Source organism: Lithobates pipiens, unplaced genomic scaffold (assembly GCF_037356315.1).
Source record: "Lithobates pipiens isolate NorthernLeopardFrog02 unplaced genomic scaffold, aLitPip1_a1.2 Scaffold_16, whole genome shotgun sequence".
In the NCBI taxonomy this organism is placed as follows: Eukaryota; Metazoa; Chordata; class Amphibia; order Anura; family Ranidae; genus Lithobates; species Lithobates pipiens.
Window position 1 is genome coordinate 558,255,835 of NW_027507748.1, and position 24,796 is coordinate 558,280,630.

Consider the following 24,796-nt stretch of genomic DNA (forward strand, 5'->3'; position numbering starts at 1 on the left):
TGTGCCCAAACATGCCTGAGCATATCTCAGATTAGGTGCAGCAGCTGCAGGGACACATTTGCTTATCCTAATGTGACAGGCCTGCTGATAACCAACCCTAAACCCTGTCTGTGTTCGGGGCCACGCACCTCCACGCATTTCATATTACGAGTGACTGTGCACAGTGCAGCAGCGGTGTGCCCTAATAGTCTGCAATGAGCCACCTGGAGGCTAAACACACCAGGGGAAAAAGACGTTCACAGTATACGGGCCTGTAAATGAGGCCTTTGACTTTTCTTCTTTACAAACAAGAAAACTTGAGAACTACAGTATACTTGAATGAAAAAAAGATATATACCTTTACTGATTGCTGTTTTTTTTTTTATTTTTTTATTCAACCATTGTTATGTGTCTTAATAAGGTTTTTATTGTATCTGTGGATCCCAGTCGTTTTGCTTTCTTTCTAGTGTATAGCACACATTTTATTGTAAAAAAAATATGCTTTTCTTTTTAATCGCATACTAATGGGGAAAAAAATTAATATAAAAAAATAATATATATTATATATGTATATGAAAGAACACTTTGCTACAATATAAAGTAGTGAGTGTACAGCTTGTAGAACAGCGTACATTTGCTGTCCCCTCAAAATAACTCAATACACAGCCATTAATGTCTAAACCGCTGGAAACAAAAGTGAGTACACCCCTAAGTGAAAATGTCCAAATTGGCCCAATTAGCCATTTTCCCTCCCTGGTGTCATGTGACTCAGTATTACAAGGTCTTAGATGTGAATGGGGAGCAAATGTGTTAAATTTGGTGTTATCACTCTCACACTGCTCACTGGAAGTTCACCACAGCACCTCATGGCAAAGAACTCTGAGGATTTAAAAAAAAAATATGTTGCTCTACATAAAGATAGGAAGATTGCCAAGACCCTGATACTGAGCTGTAGTATGGTGGCCAAGACCATACAGTGGTTTAACAGGACAGGTTCCACTCAGAATAGGCCTCCATGGTTGACCAAAGAAGTTGAGTGCACGTGCTCTGCATCATATCCAGAGGTTGTCTTTGGGAAATAGATGTATGGGGGGGGGGGGGTCAGCCTGTCGGTACTCAGACCATACGCCGCACACTGTATCAAATTGATCTGCATGTCTGTTGTCCCAAGAAGGAAGCCTCTTCTAAAGATGGTTCAGATGGTGTCGAGCGTGTGTGGTGGCAACCAGGTGAGGCGTACAAGTGTGTCTTGCCTACAGTCAAGCATGGTGGTGGGAGTGTCATTGTCTGGGGCTGCATGAGCGTTGCTGCCACTGGGGAGCTACAGTTCATTGAGGGAACCATGAATGCCAACATGTACTGTGACATACTGAAGCAGAACATGATCCCCTCCCTTCAAAGACTGGGCCTCAGAGCAGTATTCCGATATAAGGACCCCAAACACACCTCCATGATGACCACTGCCTTGCTAAAGAAGCTGAGGGTAAAGGTGATGGCCTGTTCAAGCATGTCTCCAGACCTAAACCCTATTGAGCATCTGTGGGGCATCCTCAAATGGAAGGTGGAGGAGCGCAAGGTCTCTAACATCCACCAGCTCCGTGATGTCATCATGGAGGAGTGGAAGAGGACTCCAGTGGCAACCTGTGAAGCTCTGGTGAACTCCATGGGAGAGGGTTAAGGCAGTGCTGTAAAATAATGGTGGCCACACAAAATGTTGATACTTTGGGATCAATGTGGACATTTTCACTTAGGGGTGTAGTCAGTTTTGTTGCCAGCGGTTTAGACATTAATGGCTGTGTGCTGAGTTATTTTGAGGGGACAGCAAATTTACACTGTTCTACAAGCTGTACACTCACTACTTTACATTGTAGCAAAGTGTAATTTCTTCAGTGTTGTCACATGAAAATATGTAATAGAATATTTACAAAAATGTGTTTTAATCACTCTTTTGAGACATTGTATGTGTGATATATATATATATATATATATATATATATATATATATATATATATATATATATATATATATATATATATATATATATATATATATATATACACACACACACGGTGGGGACGGAAAGTATTCAGAACCCCTTAAATTTTTCACTTTGTTATATTGCAGCCATTTGCTAAAATAATTTAAGTTGTTTGTTTTTTTTTGTTTTTTTTTTCTCCTCGTTAATGTACACACAGCACCCCATATTGGCAGAAATACACAGAATTTGTGAAATTTTTGCAGATTTATTAAAAAAGAAAAACTGAAATATCACGTGGTCCTAAGTATTCAGACGCTTTGCTGTGACATATGTTTATCTCAGGTGCTGTCCATTCCTTCTGATCATCCTTGAGATGGTTCTACACCTTCATTTGAGTCCAGCTGTGTTTTATTATACAGATTGGACTTGATTAGAAAAGCCACATACCTGTCTATATAAGACCTTACAGCTCACAGTGCATGTCAGAGCAAATGAGAATCATGAGGTCAAAGGAACTGCCTGAAGAGCACAGAGACAGAATTGTGGCAAGGCACAGATCTGGCCAAGGTTACAAAAAAAATTCTTCTGCACCTAAAGGGGAGTTCCAGGCTTTTTATGTTTATAGAAAGTCAGCAGCTACAAAAAGTGTAGTTGCTGACTTTTAATAGACACTTACCTGTTCCATGGTCCAGCAATGAGGTCGAATGGGGTGTCGCTCCTCTCCTCCTCCTCTCCGCCAGCGCCTCCATTGTCACTTTGGGCACCCTCCGGGAGCGCAGCGCAACTCGCGCATGCTTGCCTGGCCACGAAGCCGAACGTTTTGGTTGGAACTCCGCTTTAAGACTCCTAAGAGCACAGTGGCCTCAAACTGAGCTATCGGGGGAGACGAGCCTTGGTGAGAGAGGTAAAGAAGAACCCAAAGATCACTGTGGCTGAGCTCCACAGATTTAGTTAGGAGATGGGAGAAAGTTGTAGAAAGTCAACCATTACTGCAGCCCTCCACCAGTCGGGGCTTTATGGCAGATGGAAGCAAGATACATGAAAGCCCGCATGGCGTTTGCTAAAAAAAACAAAAAAAAAAACACCTGAAGGACTGCAAGATGGTGAGAGATAAGATTCTCTGGTCTGATGAGACCGAGATAGAACTTTTTGGGCTTAATTCCAAGCGGTATGTGTGGAGAAAACCAGGCACTTTTCATCACCTGTCCAATATAGCCCCAACAGTGAATCATGGTGGTGGCAGCATCATGCTGTGGGGGAGTTTTTCAGCCGTAGGGACAGGATGACTGGTTACAATCAAGGGAAAGATGAATGCGGCCAAGTACGGGGATTTCCTGGATGAAAACCTTCTCCAGAGTGCTCAGGACCTCAGACTGGGCTGAAGGTTTACCTTCCAACAAGACAATTATCCCAAGCACACAGCTAAAATAAGGAAGGATTGGCTTCACAACAACTCAGTGACTGTTCTTGAATGGCCCAGCCAGAGCCCTGAACCCAATTGAGCATCTCTGGAGAGACCTAAAAATGGCTGTCCACCAATGTTTACCATCCACCCTGACAGAACTGGAGAGGATCTGCAAGGAGGAATGGCAGAGGCTCCCCAAATCCAGGTGTGAAGAACTTGTTGCATCTTTCCCAAAAAGACTCATGTCTGTATTAGGTCAAAAGGGTGCTTCTACTAAATACTGAGGAAAGCGTCTGAATACTTAGGACCATGTGATATTTCAGTTTTTCTTTTTAAATAAATCTGCAAAAATGTCAACAATTCTGTTTTTTGATCAATATGGGGTGCTGTGTGAAAAAAATGAACTTAAATGATTTTAGCAAATGGCTGCAATATAACAGAGTGAACAATTTAAGGGGTTCTGAATACTTTCTGTCCCCATTGTGTGTGTGTGTGTGTGTGTGTGTGTGTATATTATACACATTCAGTCTTCTTTTTTTTTTTTTTTTTTTTTTGGGGGGGGGGGGGTGAAGAAATGCAGAAAAGTAAGAATGCTTTTAAAAAAAAATATACAGTACATTTAATTTTATTAATTTACAAAATGTGAATTTTGTTTGGGTGTTCCAAGTAATTTTCTAGCAAAAAATACTGATTTAACTTGTAAGCAACACATGTCAGAAAAAAGTTTAGTCTTTAAGTCAGGGGTCTCAAGCTGGCGGCCCTCCAGCTGTTGCGAAACTACAAGTCCCATTATGCCTCTGCCTGTGGGAGTCATGCTTGTAACGGTCAGCCTTACAATGCCTCATGACTAGCTGTCATAACCCCGGTATCCTCTTCTTTGTTCGGCAGTCCGCTTTCCGATAAGAGTGGTCTCTGCACGGATTTGCTGCGAGATCAGTTTTATCGGCTGTGGAAGAGAGCTCCCTCCTGCCGCGCTCCAGTGCCCTCTGCCGCTTACCGGAGCCGTCGGCAGCGGCGGAGGCGATCAGATCCTTTCACATGCTGGGTATGGAGACGAGTGAGGGGAAGCTGGCCCCCACACATCTCCATACCATTGCTGGGCAGAAGCGACGTCAAAACGTCACTTCCACCCATAGTACTTAAAGGGCCATTATTTTTATTATTTTTAAATTACAATTTTTATTTTTGCATTTTAGTGTAAATATGAGCTCTGCAGTCTTGTTGACCCCATGCAGTCTTGATGTCATATTTAAGAGGTCCTGTCATGCTTTTTTTTCTATTACAAGGGATGTTTACATTCCTTGTAATAATAATAAAAGCCTACAATAAATAGGTACAATAAATAAAAAAAAAAACACTTTTAAAATGTTTAAACGTGCCCCATCCCACTGAGCTCGTATGCAGAATCGAACGCATACGTGAGTAGCGCCCCCATATGAAAACTCTGTTCAAACCACACATGTGAGGTATCGTCAAGATCAACAGAGGGCGAGCAATAATTCTAGCCCTAGACCTCCTCTGTGACTCAAAACATGCGACCTGTAGAATTTTTTAAACATCGCCTATGAAGATTAAGGGTAAAAGTATTTTTCGCCGTTCCACGAGCGGGCGCAATTTTGAAGCATGACATGTTGGTTATCGATTTACTCGGCATAACATTATCTTTCACAATATAAAAAAATTGGGCTAACTTTACTGTTTTCTTTTTATTTTTTTATCAAAAAAAAATTTTTTCCCAAAAAAGTGCGCTTGTAAGACCGCTGTGCAAATACGGTGTGACAGAAAGTATTTCAATGACCACCATTTTATTCTCTAGGATGTTAGAAAAAAATGCAAAAAAAATAAACATTTTTAACTTCTAAACAACAAATCTCAAAAAAAAGACTCGGTCCTTAACTTGTTAAAATAGCTGTCAGCTCTGAGCAGAGAACTCTATGCACTTTTTATATAGAATCAGGAAAATGATTTAAGATCGTGGGGGGGGGGGGAGAATCGCAATCTGATTCTTTAACGATTAATCGTGCAGCTCTAGAAGTAAGTGTGATGTGTCTTTCATCTGCTGCATTCAGTTTCCTTGGCTGATAAGTGTGTCTATGGCAGATATTTATCCATCATGCTGTACCATCAGGGAGATGTGTGATTGGCCCCAAATGTATTCTGCAGCAGGACAACGACCCCAAACATACAGTCCATGTCCTACAGTGTAGTGAAGAACAAGGAGTCCTGGAAGTGATAGTTTGGCCCCCACAGAGCCCTGATTTAAATATAGAGTCTGTCAGAGATTGCAAGAAGAGAAGGATTTTAGGCAGCCTACATCCACAGAAGATCTGTGATTTAGTTCTCCAAGAACAGCATACCTTGCCAAGTTCCTTCAGAAACGAAGTGCAAGTGTACATAGACGAATTGATGCTGTTTTGAAGGCAAAGGGTGATCATGCCAAATATCGATTTGATTTGGATTTCTCTTCTGTTCATTTACTTTCCATCTTGTTAATTGATAAAAATAAACTATTAACACTTCTATTTCTGAAAGAATTCCTAATTTACAGATTTTTTTTTCCACACCTGCCTAAAATATTTGCACAGTACTATGTGTGTATAATATATTTCTCTTTTGTTCATTGACGGACACAGCTCCATTAATCTTGACCGTAGGGTTATTACGCCACCTTCAGGAGAGGACTGGCAGAACATGTAATGCATGTGAAAAACAGAACTGTACAGTTCCGCCCAGGGGGCGGTCCCTCTGGCAATAACCCTTCAACCTGCTTCCTGCAGCTCAGTTTTTTTTCTGCCTAGTGAAGGAGAAGGACCTAGGCTCCCTGTGGGACCATCGGTCCTGGGTATTTTCTCTGGATTTTTGGCTTTTGCGCAAGATTTTAAGATCCTTTAATCTTCTATCAATAGCGTGCTGGGTGATGGCTGAATAATATAGATCCTTGTAGTCTCCCCAGCCTGGCCATCAAGCATGTACTGGCCCTAGCTACGCGCTGGGTCAGCCATGACATGCCCCTCAGGCTCCAGGGGCGGCCGGTGAGCACAGTGCTCCGGGGCACACATATGACCAGACTACGGATGCAGGACACAGCCATCAGCAACAGCACAGCGCAGCACTTGGTCAGGGTGGTGAGTCCTGCGGTGGGGGCCCCTCAGTCTGTAGCAACTAGGAGGGTAGGATTGAGCACCTTGTCCTAAGTCCCCAAGGGTGGCAGGCAGGGTGGGTTAGCATGGCGTCAGAAGCTGGCGTTTCTTCCCCAGATCTCCCTGCAATTACAACCGGCTTGCCTGCAAATGACTTTGGACGCTTTATTGGCGGTCCTTGAATCGTTCGTTGCCAGGGTGGAGGCTGTGTGCGGGCGCAAGGGGGATAAAAAAGGCCCCTGCCCCCCTCATCCAGGGAGTGACTGGCGGCCCCTGTTATGATGTGTCAGAGGACGCTGACCTGGACCGTTTGGACAGTGAGGAGGAATCCATGTCCAGGTCCGTGCAGGAAGAAGTGCTAGTTGGAGCACTTATCACTGCTGTGCGTAATACCCTGAAAATACAGGATGCGACAGGATCCGCTGCCAAGGTGGGGGTCCCTTTTGGGTCAGTCCAGCCAGCCCGTACACCTAAGGTGTTTCCGTATCTGACTTTGATAAGTTCATATCCAAGGAATGGGGAAGCCCGCAACAGACCTTTTCGGTCCCAAAAAGAATGGCGGTGCATTACCCCTTTGAGGAGAGCCGCCTTAAAAAATGGTGGGCTCCCTCGGTTATGAACTCCCCAGTAGCCAGGTTTAACAAAGTAACCACGATCCTGGTAGAAGGGGCTCCTGCATTCAAGGACCCTACCAACAGGAGGGCCGAGGCAGTGGGGTGATAGTACCTGTACCAGAAACGGAAAGGTTTCAGGGATTCTATTCCAATCTGTAGTCCCCAAAAAGGAAGGGGTATGTCTAATCCTGGACCTAAAAGCCCTCAATTGCTTTGTGGAAGTACAGAGGTTCAGAATGGAATCGGTTCGCTCCGTAGTTGCTGCAATCCATCTGGGGACTCCCTGGTGTCTCTGGAAATCCAGGACACGTACCTGCACATACCCATATGCCTCGGGCATCAGAGGTTTCTGTGATTTGCAGTAGGGGAAGACCACTACCAGTTTGTGGCTCTCCCCTTTGGCCTGGCTTCAGCACCCCGAGTCTTTACCAAGGTTTTGGCTCCAATTTTGGCGTCGTTGCGGCAACGTGGGCTCACAATCGTGGGTTACCTGGATGATCTCCTTCCTAGAGCAGCTTCCGCCTAAGAATTAAGGAAGGATGTGGCAATCGCCATGCAATCTCTACAGGAATTTGGGTGGGTGTTGAACCTCAAAAAGGTCAGTACTAGTGCTGACTTAGCACCTGGAGTACCTAGGTTTACTGCTGGACTCCGTGGAAGCGAGAGTGTTTCTCCCTTCAGACAAACTGCAAACTCTCGGAGCCGCGGTGAAGCTGTTAATGAACCACAGGTTGTCGTCGCGTTTCTGCATGCGAGTTCTGGGTCTCATGGATGCCTCCTTCGAGGTGGTACCGTACGCTCAATTTCATACCAGAGTGTTGCAGAAGGAGATATTGTCCAAATGGCACAAATCTCTGTTATCCCTGGATCGGCAGATTCGGGTAAGCCAGTTAGTCATATTATCTTCTGTGGTGGCTTAGATCTCCGGCCCTTCGGTCTGGGAAATCGTTCCTACCGCTTCATTGGACGGTGATCACAAGGGACGCCAGCCTGACCGGCTGGGGTGGAGTACTGGGAGCACAATCGACCCAGGGCCTCTGGTCGAGGGAGGAATCCCAGTTACCGAGCAGTGTGATCAGGCTATGCCTCTCCACATGGTCTATGAGAGTACGAGGACGTCCAATCAGAATCCAGTCAGACAGCGCCACAGCGATGGCATATGTCAACCATCAAGGAGAAACAAGAAGCTTGGCTGCAGCACGGGAGGTCGCTCACATCCTTCAGTGGGCAGACCGACACGTAGTGGCCCTGTCAGCCATATACATCCCGGGAGTAGAAAACTGGCAGGCGGACTATCCAAGTTGCCAGATGCTGGACCCAGGAGAATGGTCGCTGCATCAGGAGATCGAAAAGGTGTGGAGGTTCGTGTCCAGGACAAGAGATCCTTGGTCGGATGCGTTGGTGGCTCCATGGGAGCAGTACTGGCTGATTTACGCCTTCCCTCTGCTCAAACTGTTGCCACGTCTGCAACGCAGAGTGGAGGCCGAGGGGATCCCAGTAATACGGATTGCCTCAGATTGGCCTCGGTGTCCTTGGTACGCCTGGTGGCGGATGCTCCTTGGCGGTTGCCAATGCGAGAAGACCTCCTATCGCAAGGTCCGATACTCCATCCTGCTTTACCCGTCGCTGGTTTTAACGGCATGGCTGTTGAAAGCCAGGCGCTAAGGAACTGAGGTCTGTCGGGCTCAGTAATTTCCACTATGCTGAGGGCACGAAAATCTTCTTCTTGGATGATATACCATCATACATGGAAGGCTTATATCTCCTTGTGTGAGGAGATGGGGGAGACGTCAACGCACCTATTCTTTGTCCAGGATCCTGCTGTTCTTACAGCGTGGAGTGGACCAGAAGTTGGCCTTGAGCACCATCAAAGGACAGATATCAGCCTTGGCTGTTTTTTTCCAATGACCCCTGGCGTCTCACTCATTGGTGAGCAACTTTGTGCAAGGAGTTCGGCATGTAGTCCTTCTGGCGCGACCACCCCTACCTCTGTGGGATCTGAACCTGGTGCTATCGGCGCTTCAGAAACCGCCATTTGAGAACATCAGGGAAATTCCCTTGTTGACTTTCTCAGAAAGTGTTCTTTCTAGTGGCTATTACATCTGCCAGGAGGGTTTCTGAGCTGGCGGCCTTGTCTTGCAAGTCGCCCTATCTGGTTATCCACAGGGATAAGGTGGTGTTGCATCGGCAACCTTCTTTTCTGCCGAAGGTGGTTTCGGCCTTCCATCTCAATGAAGACATTGTGTTACCATCTCTGTGTCCTAAGCCGACACATCCTAAGGAGGTGGCCCCCCATTCCCTGGATGTGGTCTAGGTCCTAAGGGTATACCTGTCTGCCACGGCTCCCTTTCCGGAAGTCGGATTCTCTGTTCGCTTCGGTAGCTAGTCTGAAAAAAGGACTGGGGGTCTTGTCGACCACCATCTCACCGATCAGACAGAACGAAGTCCGGGCTTACGCCCTGAAGGGGCAGGTGCACCTCTTTCCTGTCATGGCCCATTCCATCAGGGCAATTGGGACCTCTTAGTCTTTCCGACATAAAGCGTCGGTCTCCCAGGTGTGTAAAGCAGCAACTTGGTCATCCGTTCACACTTTCACAAAGTTCTACAAAGTTGATGTAAGCGCATCTTCTGATGCCTGCTTTGGCCGCAAAGTTTTCACTCTCTTCTTGTTAGAGAGAGTTACATTTTGATTGTCAATGCATTCTGATGTATATGTTGGCCGCAAGTTCTGATGCATTTGTTTAAGGTGGTGACTCCTCCGTTGGGGAGCACCTCTGGTTGTGGGGGAAGTTGTGTTTCCTGTTCCCACCCCTCGTTATGACACTGCTTGAGAACGTCAAGATTAATGGTGCTGTGTCCGTCAATGAACAAAAGAGAAAATAGTATTTTTGTACTCGCCGTAAAATCCTTTTCTCTGAAGTTCATTGATGGACACAGCACCCACCCCTCCTATTTCTTTACGTTATACTGCTTGTTGACACTGAGCTGCAGGAAGCAGGCCGAGGGATTATTGCCAGAGGCACCGCCCCCTGGGCGGAATTGTACAGTTCTGTTTTTCACATGTATTACATGTTCTGCCTAGTCCTCTCCTGAAGGTGGCGTAATAACCCTACAGTCAAGATTAATGGAGCTGTGTCCGTCAATGAACTTCAGAGAAAAGGATTTTACGGTGAGTACAAAAATCCTATTTTACAGTGGATATACAAAGTCTACACGCCCCTGTTGAAATGTCGGGTTTCTGTGATGTAAAAAATGGGACAAAGATAAATCATTTCAGAAATGTTTCCACTTTTAATGTGACCTATAAACTGTACAACTCAGTTGAACAACAAACTGAATTTTATTTTTAGGTGGAAGGTAGTAAAAATAAAAGCTAAATTATGGTTCCATAAGTGTGCACACCCTTACACTAATACTTTGTTGAAGCACCTTTTGATTTTATTACAGCACTCAGTCTTTTTGGGTATGAGTCTGTCAGCATGGCACATCTTGACTTGGCAATACTTGCCCACTCTTCTTTGCAAAAACACTCCAAATGTGTCAAATTGTGAGGATATCTCCTGTGCACAGCCCTCTTCAGATTACCCCGCAGACTTTCAATCGGAGTCAGGTCTGGGCTCTGGCTGGGCCATTCCAAAACTTTAATCATCTTCTGGTGAAGCCATTCTTTTGTTGATTTGGATGTATTTTTTTCCGTCGTCATGCTGAAAGATGAAGTAGTTCTTCATATTCAGCTTTCTAGCAGACGCATTAAGGGTTACTGCCAATATTGACTGTAATTTGGAACTGTTCATAATTCCCTCTACCTTGACTAAGGCCCCTGTTCTAGCTGAAGAAAAACAACCCCAAAGCATGATGCTGCCCCCATCATGCTTAACAGTGGGTATGGTGTTCTTTTGGTGGTCATGTGCAGTGTTTTTGCGCCAAACATCTCTTTTGAAATTATGGCCATTAAGTTCAACCTTGGTTTCATCAGACCATAAGACATTTTTCCACATGCTTTTGGGACACTTCAGCTGTGCTTTTTGCAAAAGTTAGCTGGGCTTGGATGTTTTTCTTCATAAGAAAAGGCTTCCGTCTTGCCACTCAACCCCATAGCCCAGCCATATTTTCTCCACTTGATGACTCTTTTTATACCCTTCTCCTGACTGACACCTTTTAACAATGAGATTCCTCTAATGCGTTTGAAGCTTTCTGCAGACCATGGCTTTTGCTGTAGGATGAGACTAAGGAAAGACCTACTAGAACAGCTGAACTTTATTTTGGGTTAATCCGAGGCACTTTAAATGATGGCAGGTGTGTACGGATTCCTATTTAACACAAGTTTTGTATTTGATTGCGTATTTCTGAACATAACTACATCCTCAGCTATAAGAGGACACTTATTCAACCGCATTATTTTAGTGTTTTTTTTTTTTTTTTTCTTCAATTGGGTTGTATAGTTTTAGGTCACATTAAAGATGGAAAAAGTTCTGAAATTATTTATCTTTGTCTGATGTAAAAAAAACAAAAAAAAACAAAGAAACCTAATATTTTAACAGGGGTGTGTAGAATTTTTATATCCTGTGTGTGTGTATATGTATGTATATATGTGTGTGTGTGTGTGTGTGTGTGTGTGTGTATGTGTGTATATATATATATATATATATATATATATATATATATATATATATATTTACACACACCTATAGCAGATATACCCAATTATATAAATATTTTCCAGGTTGTCAACAGGTACAGTTAATATTGCTAATCAATTGGTGCATAAGCTTGGTAGCATCGCAGCTTTAATATCTATCGTCTAACTCTGAGTGGCTTTTATGAGAATGAAAATTGAATGCACTGAGCTGAAGAAGTTCTTTAGCTGGCTCTAAGCAAAATGTGTCTTTGTCCATCAGGTGACTGCTGAGTTTCTTCAGTTCACTGGAAACCACTTCCTCGCCGTGTAAGATAACAAACTCTGCTCAGTGGGAAACCAAACGTACACTGATTGCAGAGCCTGGATTGTGTTTCATGTGGCATCCAGAAACTGGGAAGCTGAATAAAAAATTTTTTTTTTTAATTGTCATTCTAATCCTGGAGAGCAGGGTAAATCGGTTATAGTCTAAGATGTAAAGATACAGTATTTCCAAGCTAGGATCAGAAATATATAGACTGTCTTATCTTATCTCTCATATCTATCGTGCGTGATCCTTGACCCATGTATACTTGACATGAATACCTGTCTACTATCCTGTGATGAGGCTCAGTTTTGTATACTATTAGGGCAGGTAACACTTGTTATAGTTTACTGAACTGAGCCTGAAATTTGGGGGGGGGGGCTTCTAAATTAAAGTGCCTGATGGAAGAACGGTCTATTTTTCTTAAAGTTAGAAATCAGATTATCCCTTTTTTACACTTTAAAACCCAATTCTGGTTTGATTTGAAAAAGAAAATGTTGCCCATGATTATAAAATAGCAACTCTTAGTACAATCTTCCCCTTCTGACATTCACTGCCCCTCCCAGGTATTCCCTTCTAAAGTCTAGAGTAGGTCAACCTTGGGTTGAATGACGTCCAGTATTTAAACCTTAAAGGAGAAATCTAGTGAAGTCCTTTTAGGTAATGAGACTGTGCTGCCGGGAAGCTTTCCGCATGTGTATCTCCTTTTATATAGGCAATTCAGAATTCAAAAAAAAAAATGTGTATTAAAAGTTGAATATTAGGTGCCCAATTTATAAGCAAGAATCCGCTTGGTATTTTTTTTCTTCAACTTTACATTTTACTTTATTTTATTTTGCATTTGCTGTTGTAATCCCCTAATTTTTCACTTTGAGATGCTTTTGGTTTTAAGAGCATCATGACCTTTAAGGAGCCTCAGGCCTTGTGACTTTATATCTTTAAAAATTGAGCAGTGCCATCCCCACTGACCTTTTTTGTAATTGTGTGGTTTTTTTTTTTGGTTTTTTTTTGCAGCCAAACTTCAAGATTTCAAGAACTTTCTTCTAGAGGACAAGGAGACGGTACAGAAAATTGCAGACCTTCGTCAGCGTGTAGAGAAGTTTGCTCGTGTCTTCCCCATGCCAGGATTTGATGAGCGCTAGATGTCGATAGACCCTGGGAAGAAAGCTGCTCCATTTTGCCCTATGCAATCTTTTCTCTTGTCCATTCTTTTTTTCTGCCTTTTCGATATTAAATCACTCCTTCATACTTTCTTTCCTGCTTTTTTTGTGGTGTAGCTTACTTCCAACATGACCTCTAAAGCTGCGTACACACGATCGGATTTTCTGATGGGATATTTTTGATGACAGGCTGTTTGCGGAAAATCCGACCGTTTGTACGCTCCATCGGACAATTAGTGTCGGATTTTCCGCGAACAAATGTTGGATGGCATGTTTTAAAATTTTCCCCGTACAAATGTCTGTTGGATTTTCCGAGTGTGTGTACACAAGTCTGTCAGACAAAATTCCAAAGTACAAACACGCATGCTCGGAAGCAAGGACAACCCGGAAGCGGTGGGTCTTGTAAACTAGCATTCTTAATAGAGAATTAACATTTGTGACATGGCAAATTATGAAATCTCAAAATGCAGTGCACATTCTCTTCTTTTATGGGATCATAATGAAGCTGCTTTGCTGGTGATACTGATGGAGTTATTGCAAACGCATTTTCAAATACTTTTTTTTTTTTTCTAGTGATAACAAAAAAGTTACCACAGCACCATTATCCTGTAGTTTTTGAGTTCAAAGATACAACTATGTTGGTGTCCCTTGTCAATTTTACATTGCATTTTTTTTTATATGTAACTGCCTACTGTCACTTGAAGTAAAACGTATAGCCAAGTATTATTCACTACATTTTTTTTTACTGTGCATTAAAAAAAGAAAACAAATAAAAAATTAGACATGCTATCCGCCAATAGAACTTAAACAAAAAGTGCGTTCTATGCATCCAAAAAATATAGAAAATATAACAAATCAAAATTACTCAAACAAAAAAAAAGCCTCGTGAATGTGTCCTGCTTCTTAATGTAGGGGGTCAACAATGCCAAGAATTGGTGAAAGCAGGGGTCTGTCATCCAGAGATAATTCCGAAAATCATCTGGATTATTCTCCTGGAGCTCCTGCAGCAAGGGCATATGACATAATTGGTCACGATTAATAAAGCAACCAATTTTCGGTCCAAGAACTCCTCCTCCTGTTCCTGGACTGGGCTTGGGTCAAAGCAATAACTCCAAGGCCAATAATAAATAACACGTTTTCTCCTACGATTCTGCAACATGTCAGGTTGATGAACGACCGTTCAAAAACTAAATGAAAAGCACAAATCAACACTCATCAAACTTCTATGAACACGAAATTAGCAGGAGCAGCCTAAAGGGTGACTCTAAAGAGCTGAAAAAACACGTACGTCACTACATGCGTGTTTGTTGGCCTACAGTTCCTTGCCGTTTGTATGCAAGACAAAATCCAGGCACCCACCTTCGGACAAAAGTCTGAGGTTTTGTCTGCTGAAAATCCAATCGTGTGTACAAGGCTTTTAGGTGACCATGCTCTATACAGTCTTATTGTACTCTCTCCTTTAGATCTACTATAGACTATAAAGTGTAAGGGACTGCCTAATTTGAGATATATTGAATGCATGGTTAGCTTTGTCTTCATATTACATAGTTTTGGCATTTCTAAAGGAGATTGTACACTCAGATTTTCATTTGGTCAGTTTAATGCTCTTAAACAACTGTGGATTCTACTACATAGCAATGGCTGTGAAGATTTTTATGACATCTGTAGACTGTGAATAAAAGCAATAACACCCATGTGTGACTGGATTCACTTACCCTGATACCAGTATGGTTATACCAAGTCATTTCAAAATGAACGACAATTGAATAAATCATCTTTTATTATACAGTGAATATATAAAGTCTACACACCCATTAACCTCTTCTTGCCCGCCCTATAGCCGAATGATGGCTATAGAGCAGGCGCTTTCGTCCGGGAGGCCGTCCCTGGACGTCCTGGTGTTTACTCCTGCAATGCGTGCCGCCGCGGGCGCGCTTCGGGGAAGTTCTGTGTTTGCCGTGTCGCCCGGAGACAAACGCATATCGCTGTAAACGGCCAATCACCGGCCGTTTACAGCGCGTCCAATGTGAGATGATCTCATATGTAAACATATGAGATCATCTCGCAGCGCCGCTCTCCCTCCTCACACAGACAGCGTGTGAGGAGGGAGAGATGAACGGCTGCAGCAGCCGTAAGTGTGAAAAAAATAAATAAAAAAAGTGCCATCCGCCCCAGTGCCATCCACCCCAGTGCTATCTGTCCCCAGTGCCACCTGTTAGTGCTATCTGTCCCCAGTGCCACCTGTTAGTGCTAGCTGTCCCCAGTGCCACCTGTTATCCGTGCCATCTGTCATCAGTGCCACGTATCAGTGCCATTTGTCATCAGTGCCACCTGTCAGTGTCACCTGCCATCTTTTGTCAGTGTCACATGTCATCAATGCCACTCATCAGTGTCACGCGTCATCGGTGCCACGTATTAGTGCCATCTGTTATTAATGCCATCTGTCATCAGTGCCACATATTAGTGCCATCTGTCATCAGAGCCACGTGTCATCAGTGCCACGTATCAGTGCCATCTGTCATCAGTGTCACGTGTCATTGTCCTGGTGCTCCAGGGCCTTCAAATGTGTAATGGGTAGTCAACAAGTTAGATGTGTAATTTATGCTCCTAGAACACATGATGGCGTTCCCTGCATGTTGGGTCTCTCTAAGTGGCCAGGCTGTGAAAAAGTCCCACACATGTATTGTAATACTTAGGAGTAGCAGAATTTTTTTTGGGGGGGGGGTGTCTTTTGTGGTATACACATGCCACGTGAGAGAAATAACCTATTACAATGACAATTTTGTGGGGGAAAAAAATGAAAAATCCTATTTTTGCAAAGAATTGTGGGAAAAAAATGACAACATCAAAAAGCTCACTATGCCTCTTACTAAATACCTTGGAATGTCTACTTTCCAAAAAGGGGTCATTTGGGGGGTATTTGTACTTTCCTGACTTGTTCGGGTCACAATAAGCGAGATAGGCCACCAGTTCATCAGATGTGATCAATTTTGTGCGATTCGCACCACAGCTTGTAGACTCTCTAATTTTCACAAAGACCAAATAATATCCACTAATTTGGGTTATTTTTACCAAAGATATGTAGCAGTATAAATTGTGGCCAAAATGTATGAAGAAAAATTAATAATTTGCATAATTCTGTCACAGAAACAAAGAAATATGCTTTTTTTTCCCAAATTTTTGATCTTTTTTCATTTATAGCGCAAAAAACAAAAACCCCAGAGGTGATCAAATACCACCAAAAGAAAGCTCTATTTGTGGCAAAAAAGGACAAAAAATTAATTTGGGTACAGTGTCGCATGACTAATTGTCATTCAAAGTGTGAGAGCACTGAAAGCTGAAAATTGGTCTGGGCAGGAAGGGTGTTTAAGTGCCCAGTAAGCAAGTGGTTAAATGTCCGGTTTCTGTGATGTAAAAAAAATGAGACAAAGACATCATTTCAGAACTTTGTTCACCTTTTAATGTGACCTATAAACTGTACAACTCAATTAAAAAACAAACTGAAATCTTTTAGTGGGAGCGTGTAAAAGTAAACTAAAATAATGCGCTTGCATAAGTGTGTGCACCCTCTTATAATCTCTTATAAGATGTGCCATGCTGAGAGACTCATACCCAAAAAGACTGAGTCCTGAAATAAAATCAAAAGGTGCTTCAACAAAGTATTCGTTTTAAGGGTGTGCACACTTATGCAACCATATTTTATTTTTTTATTTTTACGTCCCTCCACCTAAAAGATTTCAGTTTGTTGTTCAACTGAGTTGTACAGATTATAGGTCACATTAACCACTTGGGTACCGCGCTATTGCAAAATGACGGCAATAGCGCGGACCCACATTTCCGGGACTACGTCTATTGACGTAGTCCCGGTTACGAGCGGCCTGCGCGCCCCCTGAGGGGCGCGCGCGGCGCGCTTTGTGATCGGCGAGTCCGTGAGACTCGCCTGATCACCGATCCGTGTAAGGGGTCGATCCCGACCCCTTATCACGTGATCAGCTGTCAGCCAATGACAGCTGATCATGTGATAAAACGGAGCCGGTAATCGGCTAGTATTCCTCCTCGCGCTGACAGCGCGAGGAGAAAAAAAAAAAGCAGATCGCCGGCGGCCGTGTTCGGGACATCAGTCCCGATCACGGCCAGCAATTTAAACGGACACCTGCCCCCTGCCAGTGCCCACCTGCCACCCGCAGTGCCATCCTGAAATAAAGTAAGTGCCCCCCTGTCAGTGCCACCCAGCAGTGCCCATAGTGCCCACAGTGCCACCCAGCAGTGCCCACAGTGCCACCCAGCAGTGCCACCCACAGTGCCACCCAAAATCTGCCTCAAAGGTGCTGCACCCCAGTGCCGCCCATCAGTGCCCAGCAGTGCCGCCCATCAGTGCCCAGCAGTGCCACCTATCAGAGCCACCTATCAGTGCCCATCAGTCCCATCTATCTGTGGTACCTATCAGTGCCCATCCGTGCCACCCATCCGTGCCCCTTATCCGTGCCACCCATCCGTGCCATCTTATCTGTGCCCATCGGTGCTGCCTTATCTGTGCCTATTAGTGCCGCCTTAACTATGCCTATCAGTGCCCACCAGTGCAGCCTATCAGTGCCCACCAGTGCAGCCCATCAGTGCCCACCAGTGCAGCCCATCAGTGCCCACCAATGCAGCCCATCAGTGCCCACCAATGCAGCCCATCAGTGCCCACCAATGCAGCCTATCAGTGCCGCCTAATCAGCGCACTTCAATGAAGGAGAAAAATGACCCGTTTGCAAAATTTTATAACAAACTATTAAAACATGATTTTTTTTTTTTTTTTTTTTTGCATCTTTTTTTGTTTGGTTAGCAAAAAATAAAACTCCGAGCTGTAACTAAATACCACCAAAAGAAAGCTCTATTTGTGGGAAAAAAATGATAAAAATTTCATTTGGGTACAGTGTTGTATGCCCGCGCAATTGTCATTCAAAGTGCATCAGCGCTGAAAGCTGAAAATTGGTCTGGGACTGAGGGGGGTTTAAGTGCCCAGTAAGCAAGTGGTTAAAGGTGGAAAAAATTCAGAAATTATTTCTTTGTATCCTTTTTTACATTACTGAAACCTATCATTTTAACAGGGGTGTGTAGACTTTTATACCCACTGTACAGTATATTCATTTAATTGTAATTAAGATAAAAATCTGCTTCATGTTGGGAGGCAAACTATGTGATCTGGTCCTAAATTTACAGTTGCCACTCCACATAGTAGTGATTGATGCTTATCATTTGTGTTCAGGTACATTCAGCATGTTCTTAGAAATTAAAATGAACACGGGCAAGTCTTAGCCAATTAGTAAGGCCCCGTTCATGCCTGAGCCATTTTCCGTTTGAAACTTGTAGCTCTAAAATGCTCAACAAGCCAAATCCCATTTATTTCACATCTGAGATTTGTGTTCCGTCACCTGAAGCAAAGAGCTTGAGCTCAGAGAAGTACATAAGCTTCTTTTTGGCAGATTACTAGCATTTTTGGCTCCATAGACTTCAATTGAAATGCCTGACTTGAGCGTTTTCTACTTAAATGGCAGCTCTCTCCACCCCTAATTTCCTCTCCTCGCCCTAGTGTCTTGGCTAAACAAAAATGGCTGCAGCTGTAAAACACTTGTAATATGCTTCTAAAAAGGTTTTAAAAAGCTGCAAAACAGTAAATCAATACACTCAGGTGTGGATGGAGCCTGAGGTCAAAGAGGACGAACCTCCTCAGATATTAATGGCTACCTTGACAAAAGAATATATTGCTTTGAATAAGTAAGGGCTAATAGGAGTTTATAATATTAATTATGGTCACCTCATGCCTGTCTTCTGTTTTGGTGTTTTGGGGGTTTTCTATGGTGCTATTGCCAACACTTGTCCAAAAGTACCCTTCCCTCACCTACACCTTTTTGTGTGCGACAGTCATGGGACTCTAGGAAAAAAAGATCCTACCATCAGCTGGGCTTTGGGATGTGCATCATTATAGAATCCCCCCCCTTAGTGCAGACCCCCCATCATTATAGAATCCCCCCTTAGTGCAGACCACCCCCCCATCAGTATAGAATCCTCCCTTAGTGCAGACCCCCCCCCCCCATCAGTATAAAATCCCCCCTTAGTGCACAACTTCCATTCAGTATAGCATCCCCCCTTAGTGCAGACCCCCCATCAGTATAGAATCCTCCCTTAGTGCAGACCTCCCCCATCAGTATAAAATGCCCATTATTGCAGACCTCCCCATCAGTATAAACACCCCCTTAATCCAGACCCACCCCCATGAGTATAGACACCCCCTTAGTGCAAACTCATGCAGTATAGACACCCCCCTTAGTGCAGACCCTCCCATCAGCATAGACACCCCTCTTCCCTCCCATAGCCCCCCCCCCCCACACATCCATCTGCTTATAAGTAGACATATAAGTGTGCAGTACAGACCTCAGAACAGCGTGGCCGCGGACATACACACACAGTGGTGTGTCCCTCTGGCTCCTCCTCCTCACTGGATGTAAACAGAGAGGAGGAGGAGGAGGCGGCTTCAGTCCACTCCACTGGGGACGCAGCGAGGCGCAGATCATCAGGGCAGTGGCGGTGTTAGCGGTCCCACAATCCACGGGTGTCACCCCTCTGGCGGGTGTCACCCGGGTGCGGCCCGCACCCCCCGCCCCCACCTAGCAACGCTACTGTACTTATAGACAGTGTTTGTCCAACGAAATTGCAGCTAGACCTTACCATAGATGGCACAGGTAATTGGTTGACTAGGCACAATCGTAACCACCTAATGGTCTTTTTAACCACTTGCTTACTGGGCACTTAAACCCCCCTCAGTCCCAGACCAATTTTCAGCTTTCAGCGCTGATGCACTTTGAATGACAATTGCGCGGGCATACAACACTGTACCCAAATGAAATTTTTATCATTTTTTTCCCACAAATAGAGCTTTCTTTTGGTGGTATTTAGTTACAGCTCGGAGTTTTATTTTTTGCTAAACAAACAAAAAAAGATGCAAAAAAATAAAAATAAATAAATCATGTTTTAATAGGTTGTTATAAAATTTTGCAAACGGGTCATTTTTCTCCTTCATTGAAGTGCGCTGATTAGGCGGCACTGATGGCTGCATTGGTGGGCACTGATGGGCTGCATTGGTGGGCACTGATGGGCTGCATTGGTGGGCACTGATGGGCTGCATTGGTGGGCACTGATAGGCTGCACTGGTGGGCACTGATAGGCACAGATAAGGCGGCACCGATGGGCACAGATAAGGCGGCACTGATGGGCACAGATAAGATGGCATGGATGGGTGGCACGGATAAGTGGCACGGATGGGTGGCACGGATGGGCACTGATAGGTGGCACTGATAGGTGGCACTGATGGGCGGCACTGCTGGGCACTGATGGGCGGCACTGATGGGCGGCACTGGGTCGCAGCACCTTTGAGGCAGATTGTGGGCACTGTTGGTGGCACTGCTGGATGGCACTGTGGGTGGCACTGTAGGTGGCACTGTGGGCACTATGGGCACTGATGGGGGGCACTTTTATTCAGGATGGCACGGCGGTGGGCAGGTGGGCACTGGCAGGGGGCAGGTGGTCAGCTGTATTGCTGGCCGTGATCGGGACTGATGTCCCGATCACGGCCGCCGGTGATCGGCTTTTTTTTTCTCTCCTCGCGCTGTCAGCGCGAGGAGGAATAATAGCCGATTACCGGCTCCGTTCTATCACATGATCAGCTGTCATTGGCTGACAGCTGATCACGTGATAAGGGGTCGGGATCGACCCCTTGCACGGATCGGTGATCAGGCGAGTCTCACGGACTCGCCGATCACAGAGCGCGCCGCGCGTGCCCCTCGGGGCGCGCAGGCCGCTCGTATCCGGGACGACGTCAATAGACGTAGTCCCGGAAATGTAGGTCCGCGCTAATGCCGTCATTTGGCAATAGCGCGGATCTGTAGTGGTTAAAAGACCTTTCTGTAAGCACTTACGCTAATATTATCCAAGTGTGCAGAAACACTACTAGGCCACTCTGGTGCATATTACAGGGAAAGGAATGGTGATGGCTGAAAATATCCAAGCAAGATCATTCATTGACAAGTGGTGTTTGGTAGCCTGCTGGCACCCACTGACATAGGGCTTAATTTCTCGGGGATGTTTAGATTGATAAACGTTCTTGGTTTTATGTGGATCATAGGATGTATTCTGTGTCTGAAGAGAAAGGGAAGTAAAGTCAAACTTAACACATTATCATTGCTCTTGCTCCTACCATATTGAACACAAAGCATGAATCGCCCCCTAGTTTTCTACCCCTGCTATCCTTCCATCATACTAAACTTCTCATTAGACAAGTTATTGGAAGGTGGAGCTTCAGTATCTCTGCCATTTAAAGCAACTGCTTGAACAACGCTAAATGAGGCAAAGATTTATTGCGCCTTGAATTCCTCTGAGAATGCCCTTTTATGGTTTTCCTTTTGTCATATTGCATGCTCATGCTATGCTCTACTACTGGGGGATTTTGGGTGACCGGTCATTCAATGCAATCAGATTTGCTGTAGAGACTGGTCACCCTAAACCCAAACCAACAGCTGCAGCCCTACTTCTAGGTTAGTGAATCAGATAGACACGCCACAGTCGTGATCGCTGTGCGCCAGCATGTTGTCCTGCTGGACATCATATGACGCCCAGTCAGGATAACGGAACCACTTCCTGGATGTCATTCTGTTATCGGCTGGGTGGGAAGTGGTTAAGATAAAAAGCCTTCTGTGTGTGGCATCTCCCCCAGTACCCCCTAATTACCTGAGCCCCCCCCTCTTTGTCCAGTGATCTCCACTAGTTCCTTGGCTATCCGGGGGTCTCCATCCTGATTGGCTGAGACACAGCAGCAGTGCCATTGGCTCCCGCTGCTGTCAATGAAAGTCGGCTAGCCAATCAGGAGCGAGAGGGCCGGGCCACAGCTCCATGTCTGAATGCTGTTCAGCTCGGGTGGCCCCATAGCAAGCTGCTTACTGGGGGGGGCACTCAACAGAGGGAGGGGCCAGGAGCACCAGCCAGGGCCCGGAGAAGGGGAGGGTTGGGGTTGCTCTGTGCAAAACCAACTGCACAGTACAGGTAAGTACACCATGTTTGTTATTTTTAATTGAAAAAAATAAATAAAAACTATACTTTACCATCACTTTAACGCAATGCTGATGACTTTTCAAGGATATTTTAACCACTTGCCGACCAGCCGCCATCATTATACGGCGGCAGAACGGCACGATCCTGCGAACCGGCATAGCTGTAAGTTGGTCCCTTTTAAGCGGGATAGCAGGCAAGAGCCCGCTGCACAGCAGGGTTTTTGATGCTCGTGACTGGCGGTAGCGGGCATGAGAGGCAGAATAGGGAAATGTATGTGTAAACGCATACCACTTCTGTGAGGTGAGAGATCATGATTTCCTACAAGCTGGGAACCATGATCTCTCATCTCCTATAGTCCCATCCCCCACAGTTAGAACACACACCTAGAGAACGCAGTTAACCTCTTGATCGCCCCCTAGTATTAACCCCTTCCCTGCCAGTGACATACAGTCATCATTTTTATAGCACTGATTGCTGTATAATTGTCAATCGACCCAAAAATGTGTCCGCCATAATGTTGCAGTCTCCATAAAAAAAATCGTAGATTGCCACCATTACTAGTTAAAAAAAAAAAAAAATACAAATGCCATAAATCTATCCCCTATTTTGTAGATGCTATAACTTTTACTCAAACCAATCTATATATATATATATATATATATATATATATATATATATATATATATATATATGTATATATATATATATATGCTTTTTGAAATTTTTATTACCAAAAATATGTAGAATACATATCGGCCTAAATTGAGGGAAAAAAAAATAGCTTTAAAAAAAAAAAAAATGGGGCTATTTATTACAGCAAAAAGTACAAAATATTGTTTTATTTTTTTACACTATAAACAAAAAAAAAAAAAACTACAGAGATGATCGAATACCACCAAAAGAAAGCTCTATTTGTGAGGAAAAAAAGGATGTCAATTTTGTTTGGGTACAGCGTTGTATGACTGCACAATTGTCCGTTAAAGCGACGCAGTGCTGTTTTCACAAAAAAATGGCCTGGTCATTGAGCAGCCAAATCTTCCGGGGCTGAAGTGGTTAAGGGTTAAATCTCTCCTCATAAATATGGAAGATTTTATTAGAAATACTTGTAAAGGATACTTTTTTTTTTTTTTTAACCCCTTCCCGCCGAGCATACGCAGATGTGCGTACTTGACTTCCAGGGGTTATACCGGTATGATGCCCGCACCTGCAGGCATCATCCCGGTACCGTTTTGCAGAGCGGGCGATCGGCTATCCAGCTATAACAACTGATGCGCCTAAAAGCCGCTCGGCTGTTATGCCGGAGGAGCAGGAGGGGACGTCCCCCCCCCTCCCGCCGCTCTTACCGGTGCTCCCGTTCAATCGGGAGCACTGATCTCACATCCGCTGCTTCCATGACGTCACTTCCCATTTACTCGGCTGCCAATGGCGCCGGTTTTTTAAAAAATATACAGTATTCAGAATCGCCGTTTTCGGCGATCTGAATACTTTGAAGTGTAAAGGAGGGATCGGGGGTGACAGCAATAAAAGTGATCAAAATTTTTTTTCTATAAAAACAATTTAGTTATTAAAAAAAAAAAATAAAAAATTTTAAAGCGCCCGCCGTCCCTGCGAGCTTGCAATGCAAAGAAAACATACGGAAGTCGCGCCTGCAATGTAAACGGTGTTCAAATCACACATGTGAGGTATCACCGCGATCGTCAGAGCGAGAGCAGTAATTCTAGCACTCTGTAAATCTAACCTGGTAACCATAAAAAAATTTAAAGCGACGCCTATTGAGATTTTTAGGTACCGTAGTTTGTCGTCATTCCACGAGTGTGTGCAATTATAAAGTCTGACATGCTTGGTATCTATTTACTCAGCGTAACATTATCTTTTACATTATGCAAAAAAATTGGGGTAATTTTACTGTTTCGTTTTTTTTTAGTTCATGAAAGTGTCCCTTTTCCCAAAAAGTTGTGTTTAAAACACCGCTGCACCAATACCGTGTGACATAAAATATTGCAACAATCGCCGTTTTATTCTCTAGAGTCTCTGCTAAAAATATATATATAATATTTGGGGGTTCCAAGTAATTTTTTTAGCAAAAAATATGGATTTTAACTTGTAAACACCAAATGCCAAAAATAGGCTTAGTCATGAAAGGGTTAACCTTAAAGAGGAACTGCAGTCTGCTCACATAATTTGCAATAAAAACATCTTTGACATTCTGAAGCTTCCCTCCAACCACTTTGCATATTATTTTATATATACTGTGATTCTGTACTTGCCATTTATGCAGAAATCTCCCTCCATTGAGTCTGGCTGCAGTCATTTTAACCGTGGACAGCTGAAGCGGCTGCCTGTTCTCTTCCTGGATTTACACACACACAGTACACCTCCAGATCTGCAGATCTCATTTGCCCTCTTATGACTCATCCTCCCTCCCTTCCTGTCAAACTCAGGAGAGTCGGAGACCTGTGCATGATGTCAAGCCTAGGCTCTTTTTTTTTTTT

The 24,796-nt window shown here is 44.2% G+C and overlaps 1 protein-coding gene across 1 annotated transcript in view; it reads left to right on the forward strand.

The window, feature by feature from the left end:
* Positions 1-14,911, forward strand: part of SHMT2 (serine hydroxymethyltransferase 2) — a 171,629-nt gene extending 156,718 nt beyond the window's left edge. The window contains exon 12 of the mRNA XM_077483572.1: positions 13,072-14,911. Coding sequence (XP_077339698.1) covers positions 13,072-13,199 — 128 coding nt within the window. The 3' untranslated portion in view covers positions 13,200-14,911. The remainder of the gene's footprint in view (positions 1-13,071) is intronic.
* The last annotated feature ends 9,885 nt before the right edge of the window (positions 14,912-24,796 follow it).